The 19851-nt window shown below is 34.0% G+C and overlaps 1 protein-coding gene across 1 annotated transcript in view; it reads right to left on the bottom strand.

The window, feature by feature from the left end:
- Positions 1 to 16012, bottom strand: part of LOC149528301 (mediator of RNA polymerase II transcription subunit 9-like) — a 206242-nt gene extending 190230 nt beyond the window's left edge. Inside the window, exon 1 of the mRNA XM_089810587.1 lies at positions 15786 to 16012. Coding sequence (XP_089666713.1) covers positions 15786 to 15905 — 120 coding nt within the window. The 5' untranslated portion in view covers positions 15906 to 16012. The remainder of the gene's footprint in view (positions 1 to 15785) is intronic.
- Between the last annotated feature and the right edge of the window lie 3839 nt (positions 16013 to 19851).

Raw genomic sequence — 19851 nt, forward strand, 5'->3', positions numbered from 1 at the left:
GAGAATTAATTAAAGAGAGAGAAAATTATTTAATAAAGATATTTTTAAATGGCAAAAGGTTGTGCATGAAAATTTAAGTATAATTAAATAATAAAAGTAAAGGGTTTTTCGCGTGATTGCACAATCAAAGTTCTAAATTTGGGGAAAAAATCTTTATTAGCAATTTCGAGTTCATTTCTCAAAAAAGAGGGGTTTTGGAGGAGCGATTTCGGAGAACGGTTTCAGAAAAAGGGAATTGTTTGCATGCTCTGTGCATTTGTCATATTAGCATTAGATTCAGGTACAATCTTGTGGGTTTATTTGTACAGTGATTTTCCATTCTTTGAATTCCTATCTTCTCCATGTCTATTGTGTTTCTATTTTCAGAATTCCTCTAGATTGAAACCCTTTTTTGCATATTTATTTTTCTTTGTTTTCAGAAACCTATATAAGCAATTTGATGATTTGAAAACATTGCGTGTGAATTTGGTTGTTCATCGTTTTCAGAAACATCTGTATACGAATTGAAAATTAGAAACCCTCGTTTGTGTTTTATCGCTCTTCATGCTCAAAAGCATCTATAATTAAATGGAAGGATTGAAAACCCTTGTTTGGTAGATTTTATAGTTTCGCAATTTGATAAATTTCAATACAGGAATGGTTTAGTAAAGAAATCAGAATTTACTATGTAAATTCGTTGGTGGTTCATATCTTCCTATCATATATATTATGTAATTTGATTTAAAATATATATATTTGTAATTGAAATTGTAAACTTTATTGTGAAAGGATTTTTTTTTTTGTTTTAATATTAAACAATTTTTGAACTCTACGATTGTATACTGCGATAACGGGGGTCGTTGTTTTCACTGGTATTGTTTTATTTTAAGAATACATACATACATATATATATATATATAAAGGGAAACAAGGCAATGACATTCCTACCAACACCCCCATCTTTCTTCCTTCCCCTTTACCAGATGTCGTAGCAGCAACTATCATTGGCAACCAAGATGCAAGCAGCTTTCTATATGTGGGACTATGCGATTCTTATCGCATTTCATAAATTGCGATTTGTTTTATTTTTTAAAAGTTTATATATATATAGTAAATAGTAATTATAAATTAATAATAATATTTTTATTATTTTTATTAATATTATTATATTAGTTAATTTAATAATTATTATTATTAATAAATAATATATTATTATATTATTAATTAAATAATTATTAGTATTAATAATTTAATAATAGTTAATAAAATTTTAATAATAATATTTAATTGTGAGGTTGTTGTAAAAGTATTTTTTTAATTTTTTAAATTGGATTAATATTTTTTTTTCAAAATTATATTTTTAGAGAAATGTTTCAGGTTAGAATTTGTTGAGTGTTTGAGGTTGTTTTGGTCTTGAAAACCCTAGTGATTCTAATACTTGAATAAGTGAAATTGAAACCTTGATTGTTATTGAATCTTTGTGTTTGAAAATGAAAATGAGAACTTGGAAACCTATAGTAATAAAATGAACTTGTGTGTTTCCAAAACCGAATGAATTTTGAAAGTTACTTTTGCATATGCTTTATGTGACGTGTGGTTTACTGTTGTGGGTTTTGGGTTTGACTTAGTGTTTGACCAAATCAGGATGTTTACCAGAGGCTTGGGAGTTTTCTTTTGTGATGATGATATGGCTTATTTTGGTTATGATCTTTTATACCCAACCATGGCGATGTGTCATGTGTGTTCTATGATGAGTTTGAGTTGTTGGTGGTTATTGCTTTCCAGTTTCTCTTGTGTAGAATTGAAGTGAATGATATGACTTTTCTGTTATAATATTTGAGTCTTCAATCAGTTATTTTTGGATTGCTTCCCAATTGCTTGTATATGACTAAGGTGATTATGCGATTTGTTTTGGTGATGTCATGTGATGTTATGATTTTGTATATGTGTACTTGATTTTGGATCAATTCTGTTAAGACAATTGTATTGATGAAAGCTATAATTTTCATCAGTGATATTTCAATAATTTCCAGTTGCTTGTTTAAGAATTGATGTGTGGTTTATGGTCGTATGAGACTTTTTTCTTTTACTGAGCTTAGGGTAGGTTATCTGTATGTGATGTCGGGAAGTGGCTTGCAATGGACGTTGAAGCCCTAAAGAGGCTGCATGGGTAACCCATTGTAGGCTATTTTAATAAGTGATAACATTTCATTAAAAGAGAGTAAAATGAATTAATAAGAGTCATTGTTTTCCTCGCCCATGCCTCTAGTGCTAGTACAGGCTAGGATGGGGGTAGAGAGGATGCTTGGCTGCGACCTTGCTTCGTTAGTATGCCTTGTCAATACAAAAAGATACTAGTGCCGCATAGTCACTAGGGGGACCAGAGTCCAATCAGGCTACCAGGGTAACCTTAGAGTTGGCTCATGGGATGACACTTGCCCACTTATATGGTAGATTTTTTATGTGTCATTGTTGCCTTTGGGTTTAGATGTCATCTGTGTCTTGGTACCTTGAGTTAGATTACTTTCAAGTTTTCCTTGACCTGGATGTTACTTTTGATTTTTGGGATTGTTATCATGTTTGGGACTTGAGACTATCTCCTCAGCGCGGTGGAAGCGGACCCTTTTTCGGTTACCACAAGGTCGGGTGGTAATGTTTTTTACTTTTACCATTGAGATTCGATAGTTTGATGTCGTGGTTGGAGTTCCTTGTTCCGTATTTCCTTTCATTCTATTCTTGTGTACTATGATGGATGGTTATACCTGTTGTATTGTATTTTAATTCATGGATCTTAAGAGATGGTTTAATCTATTTTATGATGTATATTCTTTGAGCCTTTCATACCCTGTGACTTGTATAGTGGATGATTGTGCATTCTGATTATTGCCAAGTGGAATTCGAGATAATTGTATATTATTTAAATGGATTAGTAATTGTAGTTATTCTTTAATATGGATGTGTTATATATAGGTTTTAGCATTTATTAAACTTAAATGTGATTCAACATCATGGGACTCTTAAGAATTGTAATTTGTTTTATGGTATGTGTTTATGTGTATGTTATTGCTTCCACTATATTATATTTGTTGTTGTTAAGTTATTATCTTTCAAAAAAAAAGTTTGGCAAACTTAGTGAAACTTTAGGTTAATTTATTTTGGGTTCCATAGCAAGGCGTTACACCTTTATAGATTACTCGGAGTTTTCAGTTGGCAATTTGGTCAGTGACAATGTTGTAGATTACTCTAGCAGTGAAGAAAAAGATGATGGGAAAGATCATACTGAAGTAAAAGAAATTATAGGTCATCAGAACCTAAGTGTTCAACGTAGAGAGGAAACTTTTAAGGGATTACTTTTGACTTGACGCTATCAAAGCTTGACAGTATCAGCACCCACAATTGAGAGAGCAGACACCAATTCTCTAATACAAGGATCTCAAGAGGAGAAGAAAGAAGGAGAAAAAGAAAAGGAGGACAAGAAAGAGTAAAGGCAGAAAGAAAAGGAGCAAGAAAAGAAAGAGATAATGAATGTGCAGCAAACCACATCTGAGGCTCAAATTCAGAAAGGAAATGGAATCAGGAAGGAATCACATATCACAGTATTGCAGACACCTACAAAGGCAACTGATACAACTCCAGCCAGTACTTAAAAGTCACCCTTTGAAGCATTACTTTTAGACTTGCCAGAAGATGTCACAAACATGTTTTCTGGGAACATGGGAATTCAGAAATACATTCAGCTATCTGCATTTTCTATTGGGAAGATTGCAGAGGAATCGGGAAAGATGAGTAAAAATGCATAGAGATTGCTTGAGGTAACCATTGAAAAACTAAAAAGCACATTATCTTTTCCTCTAGAATTGCTGAGCAGAACATTGAAAATAGGGCAAAGAAAATAATTGAAGAATTTGATAATCATTTCTCTACTCTAGTAGAAGTAGAAATACCAAAGTGCAGACAGAACATGAAGCCAAATTATTCAGCAGTGTCTATGAGAACTATGAGAACATAAGGAATGACAAAACAGTTCTAGATGTTTGCATAAAATAGTTAACAACATGTAATTCTTAGGGAAAAGACTTTTATGCAAAATGTGGCTAAGCACATAAACATACTCAAAATATTTCAAAGGCCATCAGAGAATGATAATGAATTGGAAAAGATGAGTGAAGAGTTAAAGAAATCAGATGAAAAGATCATTACATTTGAGCACACAATTAGCGATGAGTTGTTCTACTTCAGGATGATAAGGCAAGAAACAATTGGACACTTTATTAGAAGCAAAGGAGCCATATGACAAATTTGCCTATTCAGATCTAAATGCAGCAGAGGTAGTATCTTATGCCTTATGTGGAGTCACCAGCATAGCACATGCAGTACGGAGTTCTTGGGAGACTGATTTTGCCAATCTCACGAAGAACTTTTCAAATTACATGAGTCTATTGGAGAATCAATCAGCTTGAATGTGATGATCCTTACTCTAAGGGTTATCCAAATTGAATTTTTTGGACAATTCGTTAATCACTTAGCATGCAACCAAAAATGTGGGAAATATGTTGTTTGAAACAATCCACCAAATAAATGAATTAAACTAGTGCAGTAAATACTAACAATATTTTGGAAAAATTGATTATTATCAGCATTCAGAGATTGACTTGTACAACTCTAATGGAAATAGCAATTTTTTTGCAATGTTCAAACAACAAGCAGTGTAATAGTTTCTTCAACTCTCAATATACCAAACTATAGTCCTTTTCCTCTTTTAATTTGAAAGAGACATATTAAAACCTGGATAATCATGAGACGCCAAACTTGCTGGAGTTGACAGTAGATATCGGATCAAACAACGCCCAGTTTCTACCGCGGAAATTAACAAACGCATTTCATAATGCGTAAGCTCGTCGTTGGGACTGTCCAGACTCGCAAGAAATGCCCTCGATTACCCGTCGATAATGACCCAGACTGTGGTCAGAACGAGCGTTTGGCATGGTTGCCGTCTTGAACATTATAATCGCTTGAGTCTTTACTCAAATCGCGTGGCAGATTATTTCCTGTCTGGCCTGAAACTCGCCAATAATCCTTCGCAAGGAAACAATACAAACACCCGCCGATCTTCGACCCTGTGATATTTACTAGGCTTCCAGCAAAAATATTGCCTGGCTCGGGAGACGCAGATTTTGCTTATTAGGAAATAAATCGTTGCTTGTAATCACCTCCAAATTAAACCCTCAAACCTGTGACCTGAATCGAATTTTTGTCTGATACCAATTAATCCCTCTCCCTGGCTTCCTTTCGAATTCTTATAATTCTGCAATAATTTGATGGATGTCAATTCATTCTCCTCAATCAATCGATAATGCAAGAATCTCCCACTTGGCCTTAGGCCACAGATTTCCGCCTTGTTGAAGTGACTGCAATATCACTTCCAGATTGCAATAATTCGGATGATATTCCACATCCTCAAAATTGCTTACCCATGGAAGTTTTTCGTTTCCAAGGATAATTTGAGAGAATTTGCAGACCAAATGACTACAAATTGCTCCAATTGAAATAGAAGTCGAATCCACAAAACCGCTTGCCTCCAATGGGTGCCCCCTGCTCTCTATTTATTTACTTTTTTAAGAAGTCACTAGAAGCTTCTAGAACATTTCTTATTATAATGCACTTTATTATTAATTAACTTTATAAAATTAAATAAATAACTTTATAAAATTAAAAGTGCAATCTCAATTTGATATTAGAACAAATAGGCCCCACTTACTGAATTATAATTCTCCGAGAGCAAAAATGTAATATTCCGGCAACAGAATGACTCTCTCTCCAAAATTATTTGCCTACGAGAGTCAATGATAGGCAAATCTATGGTAGAAGTCATGTCGCTAGAAAGGGGACATGACATTGAAGAACTTTAGGTGAAGATAACAAAGTTTTGACTTGTATAGAAAATTTTCGCACGCCTTTGTCATTGTCAAAGGGAGAGAGTAATGGTTAAAAAAATTTAAAAATTTAGGTATTATGCATTGTAAAGATTGTATAAAGGAGATATAAGTTAGAGCATAATCTAAGGGGGAGTATAGTATGTAGAAGATGGTATGGTATTGCCAATACAAATGATCCACATTCTTTTGAAATTTTGACAAGGCCACAGTTTTGCAATTTTAAAATTTTGTTACTTAGCCAATTTTTCACATATGTTTCCATCAATGCCAAAGGGGGAAATTGTTAGCAATTTGGCTAATGTAAAGTGCCAAGGTTGTCATTTATGGCAACATATAGTTTATTTTGAGATGGCAGAACTTTTTGTGAAAGATAAAGTATAAAATTGTCTAAGTGTGAAAAAGGTAAATAGTGACAGTCAATTAGTTTTGGTTTGGCGCACTTCATTGGAAGCTCTTGGAGACTTGCACACTTAAGGGAGGGTAGTACTGTCAGTATACAGCACGTGTAAGAGCACTAAGGATAATATTAGGTTTTGCAAGAGTTATGGCAGATTTATCAGTTTCGGGTTGCCTGGACAGAACAATGCAAACAGTAGTATAATGGCATTTTGATTAAGGGATTATTTTGGTTTGCCAAAATAATAACTTAATGAGGTTCAGAGGACATCCTAGATGTTAACCCAGACATGAAAGAATATAATTTAAAGATTTAGCAAAGTATCAAGCAGCACAAGGCTGAAAGGACAAACTTTTTGGTTTAAAGGAAAGGAATTTTGTTATGCGAAGTATGGCATTGTATTGTAATGATATGCTGCTTATTTTGGCACTCTCTATGACTGTAATAGATGCAAAATATATATAGAACAGAGTGAATTATAGATATGATGTTGGAGATTGTAGCTACGACAGATATATTTATCTCTGGAAATATGGACGATATTACCGTTATAGTCACCTTCCGCTGAAAAGGACACTTTTGTGTCATTCAACATGCGTTAAGGCATGAAAATACGAAGAGTTGTAATAAAGAGTTACATTTTAGGAAATTGAAGAGACCTTCGGTTGGAATGTGAAGAGTCTCTCTTTAAGTTATATATATCGCATCAAGCGATAGGCATTGTACACTTGAATTTTATGATCAATGAAATGATATTTCATTGTGTGGGTGGGTTTTTCCCTTCATTCTAGAGGGATTTTCCCATGGTATATCTAGTGTTGATGTTTTTTGTTTTGATTTTTCCTTATTGCTATTTATTATCTTTATTTTCTGGGCTCAAGATTTAACATGGTATCAAAACTAGGTTGGATAATAGAAAAAGAGGTTTACTTTGATTATTAGTGTATATCAAGTCTCTAAGGAAAAAAAAAGTTCAGAACTGCAAGAGAGGATATGAGATGTGTCTTCATCATTCTCTATGACCCTCGATGCAGTTTAGTGCTTGTGATTGTAGAGATAGTTCAAGACTTTTGTAATTGTCTATTCACTTTAAGCATTTGTGCACTATTTTCTTCATTCATCGAGCATATTTTTTAATCATGAGCTAATCGTAGATCTAAAGTGCCACAGAAATGATAATTTGATCAGATATCTTCTTTTGATCATATGAAGTCACAATTTGATACTCTTCCTTGGATCTTTATCTGTGTGTTTGAGTTCGTCTTTTTGGGGTGATTTCCTCCTTTTTGTAGTGTAGTATTGCCTTTTTGTGGTGTCGTATTGTTAGATAGTATCGTATTATTTGTTATTGCAAGTTTTTTATTTGGCACCCATCTATGTGTAGTTGTTTTCTTGTGCTATCAGTTTTAGATTTTAATCGCTTTATGCAATTTCTTTTCAACATGTGATTAAGTTTTATTTGCTCACCTCTGCCTCTGTGTCATGGGATTCTTTCTTTTACAATTCTTGATGTGTGTGTTGGCAGTCTAGGTTTGCGTTGGTTCTATCCTTTAATATTCCATGTCGTTGGGTGTGTTCTTTGTTGTTATGCAGAGAAATATGGTTCATTATTTTCCATCTAAAGTCTTATGTGTAGGTTGTTCCTTGTTTCCATCAAGCATGGATTGTATGGGTCAAGTGATGAATCAAGTTGTGTTTGAAGCTTCATTTATTTTATCGCCTTTGTTTACGCTTCCTTCGCAAGTTGTTGTTTCATGCACAAGAATAGAGAGTCAAGAGAGTGTGAATCGTTTGTGTAACTCGTGGGAGTTCAATAGGTACGTGAAAGCTTCTTTTCATCACAGGTGCGGTCATACTGGCAAAATGCCTCCTGTTCAAGCGTTTGGATAATGTTATCATGCTCCAACTTTGTCAAAATTATGTGTTTTGAGGAGGACTGTATAGCACAAGAGTTTGTGGAATTTGGTCATGAAGGAAATTATGCCAGTTATACCAGGTCGGATGCCACATGAGCATCATAGAAGATACCCTTGATGTGTGTCGAAGATATACTCTTGGCATCAGTTTGTGTGAGGAAGGGTGTGGTAAATATGCGCTTTCAAAACCACAACAATCTTTTGTTGGTGGCATATTGATCGTCTGGGTGTTTGTCAATTTGAGAATCACTCTTCTAGCCATCAGCTATTCTATATCGTGCTTGGTTCAAAAATCTCATTTCCATTTGTTCGACAATTTGTAGAAGATTGCAATCATTCTCTGTCAGATTTTTTGTCGTAGTTGTTGAGACAAGGTCAAGAGTTGGTGTTTGTAATCTGCCTCACCAAGTGATTAATGCTTGATCAATTGATCATTCAAGCAACACTAAGGGTTGGTAAATCATGAGAAGCTAAAATATCTTAGCTCATTGGACCAGTAACTGGAAATAATTTTTGCGTGTTTCAAGGTGAAACCAGAATTCTTTAAATACTTTGTGTTTAACTAGTATTAAAAGAAGATAAATTTTATGAAGTTGCAAGAGGATGGACCGGCACCAGAATAGAGATGAACTCTATATTTTATATAGCTAGCAATAGTGTTTTTCTTTCAGTATTCATCTCCTTATATGATAGATCGGTTTACTAATCTCTCTTCATTGTAAGATGCAACAAGAAAAGCAATGATTAAAAGGGAGATGTTTTAGCTTCAAAAAAAGGCTTAATAATTAAGGAGTGCTTATGGAATCACCATCATTCTCATTTATGCTTTTAATATTTGTGGTATTTGCAAAATTTGAGACTTAAATGGAGCTAAGTCTTATTGCTTTATGCTTATTTATATTCTCGAGTGAATAAATAAGATTGTAAGAATCAGCTATGATAACTCTTTCACTCTAGAAGTGATCATCATGTGGAGAGAATCCATGATGACATCACGTGGAGAGAATTTGTGATGGGAATTTTATGTCATGTTGAGTAATTCCATGACAATTCACGCAGAGAGAATCCATGATTAAAGGCTTAACTGGGATTCTTACAAATCTATCATGTTGTGTAATTCCATGATTATGAGTAATTAGTTTAGGTCTATCATGTTGAGTGATTCCATGATTATGCGTAATTGTTAAAGGTCTATCATATTGAGTGATTCCATGAATTTTACAAGATCCATAAGATTAGATTTTACCATGGACATTTTGATTGCAACCTTGTGTGATTAATCAGCTAAAGATCTCTCACTCGCTAAGAGGGGATGTTGGAGATTGTTGTTGCAATAGAGATCTTTATCTCTGGAAATATGGACATTATTACTGTTATAGTCACCTTCAGCTGAAAAGGACACTTATGCTTAAATTGTAATATTAAACATAATGACATGAGTCAATTCAACATGCGTTAAGGCATGGAAATACAAAGAATTGTAATAAAGAGCTACGTTTTAGGAAATTGAAGAGACCTTTAGTTGAAATGTGAAGAGTCTCTCTTTAAGTTATATATATTGCATTAAGCGATAGACATTGTATAGTTAAATTTTATGATCAATTAAATGATATTTTGTTGTGGTTGGGTTTTTCCCTTCATTCCAAAAGGGTTTTCCCAAGGTATTCCTGGAGTTGGTGTTTTCTATTTCGGTTTTTCCTTATCGCTATTTATCGTCTTTATTTTCTAAGCTCAAGATTTAACACTCTATATGATTGTAATAGATGTGAATTATATATCAGAACAAAGAAGAGCAATTGTATGTACAATTTTGAACAGGAACTACAAAGACTGATCAGATATTGAAGATATCAGCACAGAAAAAGGTTTTTGTCTCTGTCTCATAGATAAACATTGTACAATTACATATGCATGTTTGAGCAATGGGCTCTTCTTGCACTTTTTTGTATTGTACCAACTCCTAACAGGGTTGAGACTTCTAACAAGGCCTCCACAAATGTAATAGACTCCTAACAGGGTCAGTATCTTTCACAAGATAGTTTTGATTAGTGGATCATTTTGTGGGTACCATTCCCACCAGAGTTTTCCCTTGGCCTAGGTTTCCCTAGTTAACAAATTATGGTGTTATGAGTTTCATTGTATTATGCTTATGTTTACTTTTTAGTTTGATCATCTATGCAAGTTTAAAGATTATTAATAATATCCATAGTTGGGCAAAAGTTTGTGGAACACTGATTCAACCCCTCCTCTCATCGTTCCCTATTTCTAACACATCCATGATTCTTTGCATTCACAGTTAGGAGTAGAAGTAGTTGAAGTTAGCAAGTTTAAGCATTAGTTGAAGTGGAAGTTGAAATATCAATATTATATTTTCTTTGCACATTGCAAAGATAGTCTTCAAAAGTGCAAATGATTGATATCCATTGAATAAATAGCACAAGTCCTCTAGGTGATTCCCAACAAATCACATTATCTCACCGAGTGAGTATCCACAATTAATGGAACCTTGAAGTCATTTCATGATCTTACTTTGCAAGCTTAGAATAAAAAGTGACCTTATTCAAGAGAGGATTGAGTGTTTGATGTTTCTCCTCGAAACGTTGGATATTTGATTATGCATATTGTAGTGAAATAAAACTCACATCAACAGTACACAAAAATCAATGTCGAGCATGACTTAAGTACTCTATTTGAAGAAACATAACTAGACAGAACAATAAACCTAGTGATCAAAATTCATTGCAGAAGAGCTGATTTAAAGAGGATGTCACAAAATGTTTAAGGTTTTGACACCCTATTTTGGGAGTGTGCTACTCATAGGCTACTTCGGCCTCACAGACATTATTAAAATCTTTCATTCATTCATTCAATATGAAGACCCTTTTCTCCTCCCACCCTTCTGCCCTACTTCATTTAAGAAAATAAAAAAATTAAAAGATTTTGTAATCACTCTAGTACCAATATCTATCACTTTTTATTTTGAGTCAATGGGGTTTAGGACTCAAACGCTAACCCATGCTTACTAAGGTGCCTAAATTCAAAGTTGAGATGCTAAAAAATGTCTCCATAAGTAAATAAATCCACAAGAAGGCACAACCTTTCCTTTTGACAGAAGTTTTTAATCAATGCATATAAATCAAACTACCCACTTTGTATAGAGTTATCTAAATTTGCCTCTATATGCCTTCTACTAGATTTGCCAAGTGAACAAATTTGATTTAGTCTAGATCCAACTAACGAAAAAGAAAATGAAATCATTAGGACCCTGACTACATTTTTGCCAAAGTAATTAGAAAAATACATTCTCCTAGAGAACCAGAATCCTTCATACTTGTACCTAAATGGAAGCTCCATTACATGCCAAGAGTGATTTATAAGACTTGACCTCATGACCATTCTTGCACAAACGCCAATTCCAGCCCCCCCAAAAAAGCCCATGCACACTTCATAGAAATCCACAGACCTAAACAAAACACACTTTCAAAGTCAAAGCTTGCCAAGTTAGCACACTCTTCCCAAAGGCAACAACTTCTAAAACTTTTGAAGTGGCTGCTTTAACCAGCAATTATATTTTATCTAACAAAACTATCTATATGACGCAGTGCAAGGTAGGAGAATCCCCAAAGGAGATGTCCTAGCCCCCCGCAAATAACCACATAGCAGAAACACAACAAGAATGCAAGATCTAATACCAAATCAAAACTCTTTATTCATTAAATAACTAACTAAATGCAATGTGTCGGGCTGTAAGGCCTTCCCAATTACAACCAAATACAAAGCAAGTAATAGTTCTGCAAGATCCCTCAAGATCCAACCCAAACTCTAGCTAGTCCAAATCCACACTCTAGTAGAAACCTCCAAGTAAGATCTAAACTTGTGCTCGCAAGCCCACCAAGCAATCTCCTTGTTTCCCAAACCGTAGCTATTAGCCCTTCTCAAACTTTACCAAAGATCCACATGTAAGTTGCCTCACATTCAGTGCTCTATCCACACACTTAGGAAAACTTTGCTCACTCAGCTACTCCATCTTCCATGCTTCTACTAAGAAGAGATCACACCTTGAGAGCTTGATTACATGCTCATATGCCTTGCTTAAATAGGCACTTAACACCCAAGATGTTACAAACACGACAAATGTAGGATAAAAGGTAAAAGTAACTACCTTATAACAAATATTAAATTCCCATCCAAGTACAACTAAGCACCACCATGTGGCCCAACAAATATTAAATGCATGATTTAAGGAACTTTCCACAAACTTCTAGAATTCCACCTACACACCTTAATAAATGGAATGACAACTATTTTTCTATTCATGCCACTTATGCACCTTGAAAATAGAAATTCCTTTTTCCCCTCTTTTTCTTTTTTTTAATTTTGTATTATTTTTCCTCTAATTTTCGTTACTCTCTCTCTCCTCCACTTTTTTTTTTCACACCCTCTTTTATTTCGTGATGCAAGATGCTCCTACATCAGACTCCCCAGGTAGATAGAAAAGTATGTCCCATACTTCGATGTCAAAAGAAAGATCCGCAACCACCTTCATCTTCACCAAAGGCTTCCAATCCATCCCAGACAAAAGAACAAATTTGTACACCAACCATCTCGGCTTCATCCGTGCGAACATCTAAATCAAATGAATTTCAGCAACCCAATCAACATGCTCACTCCCAAGAACAAACTAAAGATAATACTTCGCCAACAATCCATGTAACTCAGGCAAATCAGGAGCACAGAGATCCATAGTATCATATAGATCCTCAAACACATTAGCAACATCCAAATCCACATCAGTAGCAACATCCATATCAACCATATTACCAACAATAGGTAACTCCTTAGAAACATATGCCAAACTCTCAATACCAGCAATCTCATTACTCGCAACAAGATGCTCTACAACGCATAACTCATCACCAACAACAACTAGATCATCCACGACCAAGTGCTCTACAATTTCCATGTCAGACTCAACCAACTGATCATGAAAACCAATCTCCATCCCAGCATCAACAAGGTTAGGAATATCCTCAGCAATAGCCTCAAGTTGCTCTGCAGGTTTCACATCAGACTCCACAAACTGATCAACAAAACCAACCTTCACCTTGACCTTGCCATGCCCTCTTCTCTCTTGAACAAGTCTTCTAACCAGCCAGACAACTCTCTTTCGGATTGGTAGACTCCAGCTCCATAAACATCTACAAAACTCAACCATTCCTTCCTTAACTCGATCAATTAATCTAGCTTCCAACCAAGATGACATCTTTGAAAGCCCCTTCTCCACCACATCACGGAGATTTGCAATCATCCCAAGGTCCAATCATCTCAAAGCCATCTTCCAAGATCTTCGCAAACCCTCTGCAACAAATCCTTCCCACACTCCTTGTGAAAAACCCAAACAGTTCTACAAGTCAGATCGCAACCTGCCACCTCGCACAAACAACCAGGAACAAATCACAAGTCCAAGAACATAGATCTGTAATACACATCACACAAACTCTCTATGATCATGCTTCAACAAGATCAACCTTCCATCTTTGCAACCATCAAAACATCTGTAAGTCCTCTGCAATTGTAACTCAGAACCACGATCTATCACCTCACAACTAAGTTATCTAGGACTCCAGAAAGAACAATCCACCACCATATTAACCAAATCAAAATCTTTTCAGATCAACTCCTCTCGACCCAAGGTCCTAATGCAAATTGCCTTAGCTTCAATGATTTGTCTACACGCTCAAGAACGACTGTTCTTTAATACCATCTGATGAAGTGCAAGGCAAGACAATCCCCAATGGAGATGTCCTAGCCCCCAGCAAATAACCACACAATGGAAACACAACAACAAAGCAAGATCTAATACCAAATCACAACTCTTTATTCATAAAATAACTGATTACATGGAATGTGTTGGGCTGTAAGGCCTTCCCGGTTACGGCCAAATACAAAGCAAGTAATAGTTCTGCAAGATTCCTCAAGATCCAACCCAAACCTTAGCTAGTTCAAATCCACACTCTGGTATAAACCTACAAGGAAGATCTAAACTTGTGCTCGCAAACCTGCCAAGCAATCTCCTTGTTTCCCAAGCTGCAGCTACTAGCTCTTCTCAAACTTTACCCAAGATCCACGTGTAAACTACCTCACATTCAGCGCTCTGTCCAGACACTTAAGAAAACTTCACTCACTCAACTACTCCATCTTCAATGCTTCTACAAAGAAAAGATCACACCTTGAGAGTTTGATTACAAATGCTCATATGCCTTGCTTAAATAGGCACTTACCACCCAAGATGTTACAAACACAACCAATGTAGGATAAAAGGTAAATGTAACTACCTTATAACAAATATTAAATTCCTGGCCAAGTACAACAAAGCATCACCATGTGGCCCAACAAATATTAAATGCATGATTTAAGGAACTTTCCACTAATTTATAGAATTCCACCTACACACCTCGATAAATGGAATGACAACTATTTTTCTATTTCGCCACTTATGCACCTTGAAAATAGAAATTCCTCTTTCCCCTCTTTTTTCTTTTTTATTATTTTTTTTATTATTTTTTCTCTAATTTTTGTCACTTTCTCTCTCCAATTTTTTTTTCTCCACACCCCCTTTTATTTCGTGCTCTTGCATCACTATATTAACAATGTAATATTTAATAATATAAAGACTCTGAATTGTCACGATGATTACCAATAAATAAAAAGTGCATGCTTTAGTTATATTATAGATATGGATGGTCAAAACATGGGCCTTCTGTAACAAGGACCTAGACCTGAATATTAATAGAATCAAGAAACAACGTAAACACAAGCATTACAACAAAACAAACACCGTAAACACAAAAGCCTTTAAGGCCAACAGGCCAAACAACTATGCAAAGTTAGGAAGGTTGAAGTTTGAATAATGAAACTGCTTGCAGGCATAAAAACAAATATTTTTCCATTTCATAATTTTTGTCCGATCCCCCGTAAGTATATGCTGTAACATAGAACTCTACCTCTATATAGAAACATAATTGTATCACTCAATCAGGAACATGTTTGTGCCCCAAATATACTTGTTCCAGTAGAATTTTTGCAATACACCAACTATCCCTATCGCAGTAGATTTTCTACAAATCCTAAAATATGCACGCGAGAGAGAGCTCAATAAGAAACAGTTCCTGCACTACAGATAAAATCCCTATTGCGGTAGATTTTCTACAATACCGAGAACATGCGCGTTCTTGTGAAATTTATCCAATACCCCAAATATACTTGCTCCTGTTCTTGTAAAATTTTACAATACCCGTAAATATGGATGTTCCTCCACGAGAGCTACCTTTCATAAAACCCGAAAATGGTCTCTTACATTACTGTGGACTTTCGACAATGCCAACAATATAAGCAATCCTTTTTCGCTGGTACAATTGTGTTTATAAATATCCAAACACGCAAATACCCAACATTGTGTCCTACATTCTTGTACATCTTTGACTATAAAAGGAAATTTTTCAATCATATATCACTGAGATGTTCTACAACAGAAATGGTAAAGATGAAGAAACTTGCCTTAAAAAAGTGGAATTGAGATGTCCATGGCTGACTATTCTGCTGGTTCTGAGGATGATTTTGTAATGTGCTCTGTTGCTGGTTTTGCATGTTCATCCATGCCATCATCGACTGATCCATTTCTTTCAGTTGCTCAGGTCCTAGAAGCAGTTAAGGTCGTAAAATTACGTATTATTTGCTTTCAGAAATGTCAGAGACAATTTATTTTGGATTATTTGACAAATGTTGTATAAATACCTATATAGATGGATTTTTATTATTAGTACTATTGTAATCCTATAACTACGAATCAAAATTAAGTAGTCTCAAATATTATTATATGATTAATATTTTCTAAGATTGTTGTGATGAGGAGTCTAATTAGACACAAAAGTTTATTCAGTGCACTTTCCTCCAGAAATAATCTACGGGGGTTTGGGTGCAACACTTCTGTTGCGCTCTCTGTCACAGTATAGGGTGGAGTTGATGGGCAACACTCCTACAGGGGTGTTCGAGGGCAGCACCCCCAAAGCCAAAAATGACTTTATATTGTAAAAGGCATCAACTGCTATTTTTCTATTGGATGACTTATTCTAGCCCTAATTTTATAAGTGATAAAAAGCTTGTATAAAAAGACTTAGAATTAGGGATTTCATATGTACTGATGATATTATAACTTTATAAGGGATTATGGATTGTAATCACTGGATATTTATAATATTGGTCTTGTTGTTGGTGGATGTAGCCCAAGGATTGGATTAACCATGTTAATTTTTTGTGTCTTGTGTTCTTTTTTGTGCAATCTATTACTTTCTGATACTGGTTATATTTGCATGTAACTATTATTTTTATCCATGGTTAATCCTAACAAAGATGCCCATTTCTTACATTTATAAATTAAGAAAGCTAATTTTGAGTTATCTAATTGGCTAAAACAATTGGGGTCTTATACACAGATTTTTCGCAACCACTATTTCTCTTCAAAATTTTAGCCAACTTTTAAGGACATATTTTCCAACATTTATGCAAAGTAAGACATATAATAATGAAATTATATAATTTAATTATTTTGATTGCTTAAATTAATTTCACAATTTTCTTTTCATACCTAAATTCTTAAATGTGGAAAAACTTTCAATTGATAAAGTAGCATAAGGCCCTCTACTCTATACTACTATAAATCTGCCTTTCCACTATTAATAAAATGTTTATCTATCCATGAACATAGTTTTGTCTAGTAAAATAATATAAATCTATATAAAAATTATATAAATTTGTTCTTACAAATATTTGTTTATTTTTCTTCAAAGTATATATAAAATAAATTAATATCAAGAATTTGTTTTATTATCATTAAAAAAATTATAAAAATCTAATTACCTTTTCTAATTAATATAGATATTTTTAAATCACTTCAATATTCTATGTGAACTATTTTATTTTAAAATTTAATTCTTAATATTAATCTAAAATTTATATTAGTAATATAAATTCTCTTCCATTACAAATATTTTAACCCTTTCCTAAACTACTTAATTGATAATTAAGTTCCTTCACTTCTTGTTTGTGAGGTTTTTGTCATTGTAGATTAAAATGATGTTCTTAAAATTTAATTCTACCTTTTATTTTCATCACGTCAACACTAATAAAATAAATTATTAAAAATGATTACTATACCTACCATAACAAGGCAAGTACTAGCCACTACGTGGCACTTGTTTCTCTAGTTGAAGTTGCTTCTCTTTTAATTGAATTTCAGTCGAGGGACTTTACTAAATACTATTTACTGTAGTGGATATATTTAAAAAATTGTATTGTAATTATATTATTATTATTATCATTTATTAAGTTCAAATAGACTTGAAGTTTCCAGATAAGAGGCTCACAATTTACCATTGTACTATAGACTTTTGTGTTGATATTTGATAGTATATGTATTATATATAAATATGTATTAGGCATAATTGCTCAAATAAGGTTAATTTAGGGTTTGTCTATTCAAAGACCAAATTGGATCCTAAAACTTTGTAATCCTATAAAGATTCCAAATGGATATTTGACTATGTAAATTGTTCTAAGGGTCAATCTAGGGTTTTTCAAGTTAAGCCCAAAATACTGAATAGGTTGACCTAATTGTTTCAAGTCTCCTTAACTAGACCAAATTGTGATAGCTTATCAACTAGTTTGTGAGGTTTGGTTCAATGGTTGAGTCTTGTTCTATTGGGCTCTTTGATGATGTTTTGATCCACTCCTATGTCCTAAACAACCAAATTAGTCAATTTTCCATGTTTGAAGAGTTAGTATGTGTGGACAAATGAGAATTTTCACACAATTGCACAAATTTTAATTAGTCTCATTGATGGAATATTGAAAGGGTTGTAGACATAGGTTGTGTAAGATTATCCTTGTGACTATTTCCAACTTCCAACCTTGAAATATAATGGGTAGTTCCTTGATTCCAACTACCCTTTTGCACTTTGTATTATTATATTTCCTTTGTGTTAGGGACATTCATAGGCATGATGCCCTTCTTTGCCACAATAGAAACAAATTCCATAAAACCCCCTCTTCTTGGTTGTTGCCCTCTTCCTCTTCCTTTCTGGTCCCTAATGTTCTACTCACAAAAATTATTGAAATTATTTTCCCTTTCATTGCGATTAATGCTTGCCTCGTCATTCTTTTTCCAATCTGCATTTCAACCTCCATAAGATCTTCCCTCATGACCTCTTCCACCTTGCTTGTTTTCAAACTTCTTGTTCAACTTTTCTATCACCCTTAAGGAAAATTGGTATAACTATTCAATACTAGTCATTCTAACTAGACTCAACTCATCATGAATACTTGTCCTTTAAGGTAACATGCAATTTTATCCTTGTCAACTTTGGCATGACTTGTCTTGATATGAACTTGATAGAACTCTTTTGTATACTCATGAATTGATCTCCCTTCTTGCTTCAACCCTTGCATTTTCTTTAGTAGATTGAGCTAATAAGTGATAAGAATGAATTGTCTCTTCAATTTCTCCACTGCTCAATCCCACCTTTTGATTTTCTCCTTTCCTCTTTTATTTTGTTATAACTAAATCTCCTGTCACCAAATATTTGCATGCCCTTTTAGTTTGGCCTTTGCAAACTTGACCCTCTTAGGATCTTTGATTTCTTTATACTCAATATATCCTTCTAGATCATTTATCCAATCGATCAAAACCTCCAAGTTAAGATTTCCCAAAAATGTGGGCACTTTAATCTTGGGTCTTCTTCCAATCCTAGAAATCTCTCTAAAAAACCTATCCTCCTCAAAATCTCTAGTTGCTTCTTCTCCTTCTTGTTATGCATGCCCTTCTTCTTTGAATTCATCCTCGCTTTCATCTCTTACCACTATTTTTCTTCTATGAATCTCCTCTTACAATTCTTGTACTTGTCTTTAGAGGGCTCTAAAACCCTCATATGTCACTCCTCCAACTCTTCTGCTACAATTCCTTTGTGGAGGCATTTTGCACATATCAATCATACCCACAACCACGATCCTAGTGCAAATTACCTCATATTTGATAATTTGTCTACACTCTATGGAACTCATGCTTTGATACCACTTAATGAAGGGTACTTTCCTTAATAAACAATCTCATAATAGAAATAGAGAAAAAACAACTAGTTGCAAGAACAAGAAGTTGGCTTCTTATTATCTCCAAAAGTATGGAATTACAAATTTCAAAAATAAAACATGTAAATCTACATGGGCATTTTCCTTACAATAATTTATAAGATAGAGTCACCTAATCACCTAATCTTATTACATCATCAAGTAATCTTATTTAGTCATATTATAGGATATTATTGATTAAATATTTTATATTTAATTAATTAATCATCATCCCCTAGTTAATTAATTCATTTAATTAACTATAATCTAATTGATAAAATCAAATGACAACCTATAGTCAAATTATCAATTAAATCTCTATTTCTCTAATAAATTAAATAAATACATAAATCTATTTAATTTAATCCCGTATCCCCATTTATTAAATAAAATATTTAATAAATCAATCCCATGTTCCTAACTAAACCTAAAACCCTATCATTAC

The sequence above is a fragment of the Cupressus sempervirens genome, chromosome 11, assembly GCF_028749045.1.
Source record: "Cupressus sempervirens isolate cs-2001-9-10 chromosome 11, ASM2874904v1, whole genome shotgun sequence".
Lineage (NCBI taxonomy): Eukaryota > Viridiplantae > Streptophyta > Pinopsida > Cupressales > Cupressaceae > Cupressus > Cupressus sempervirens.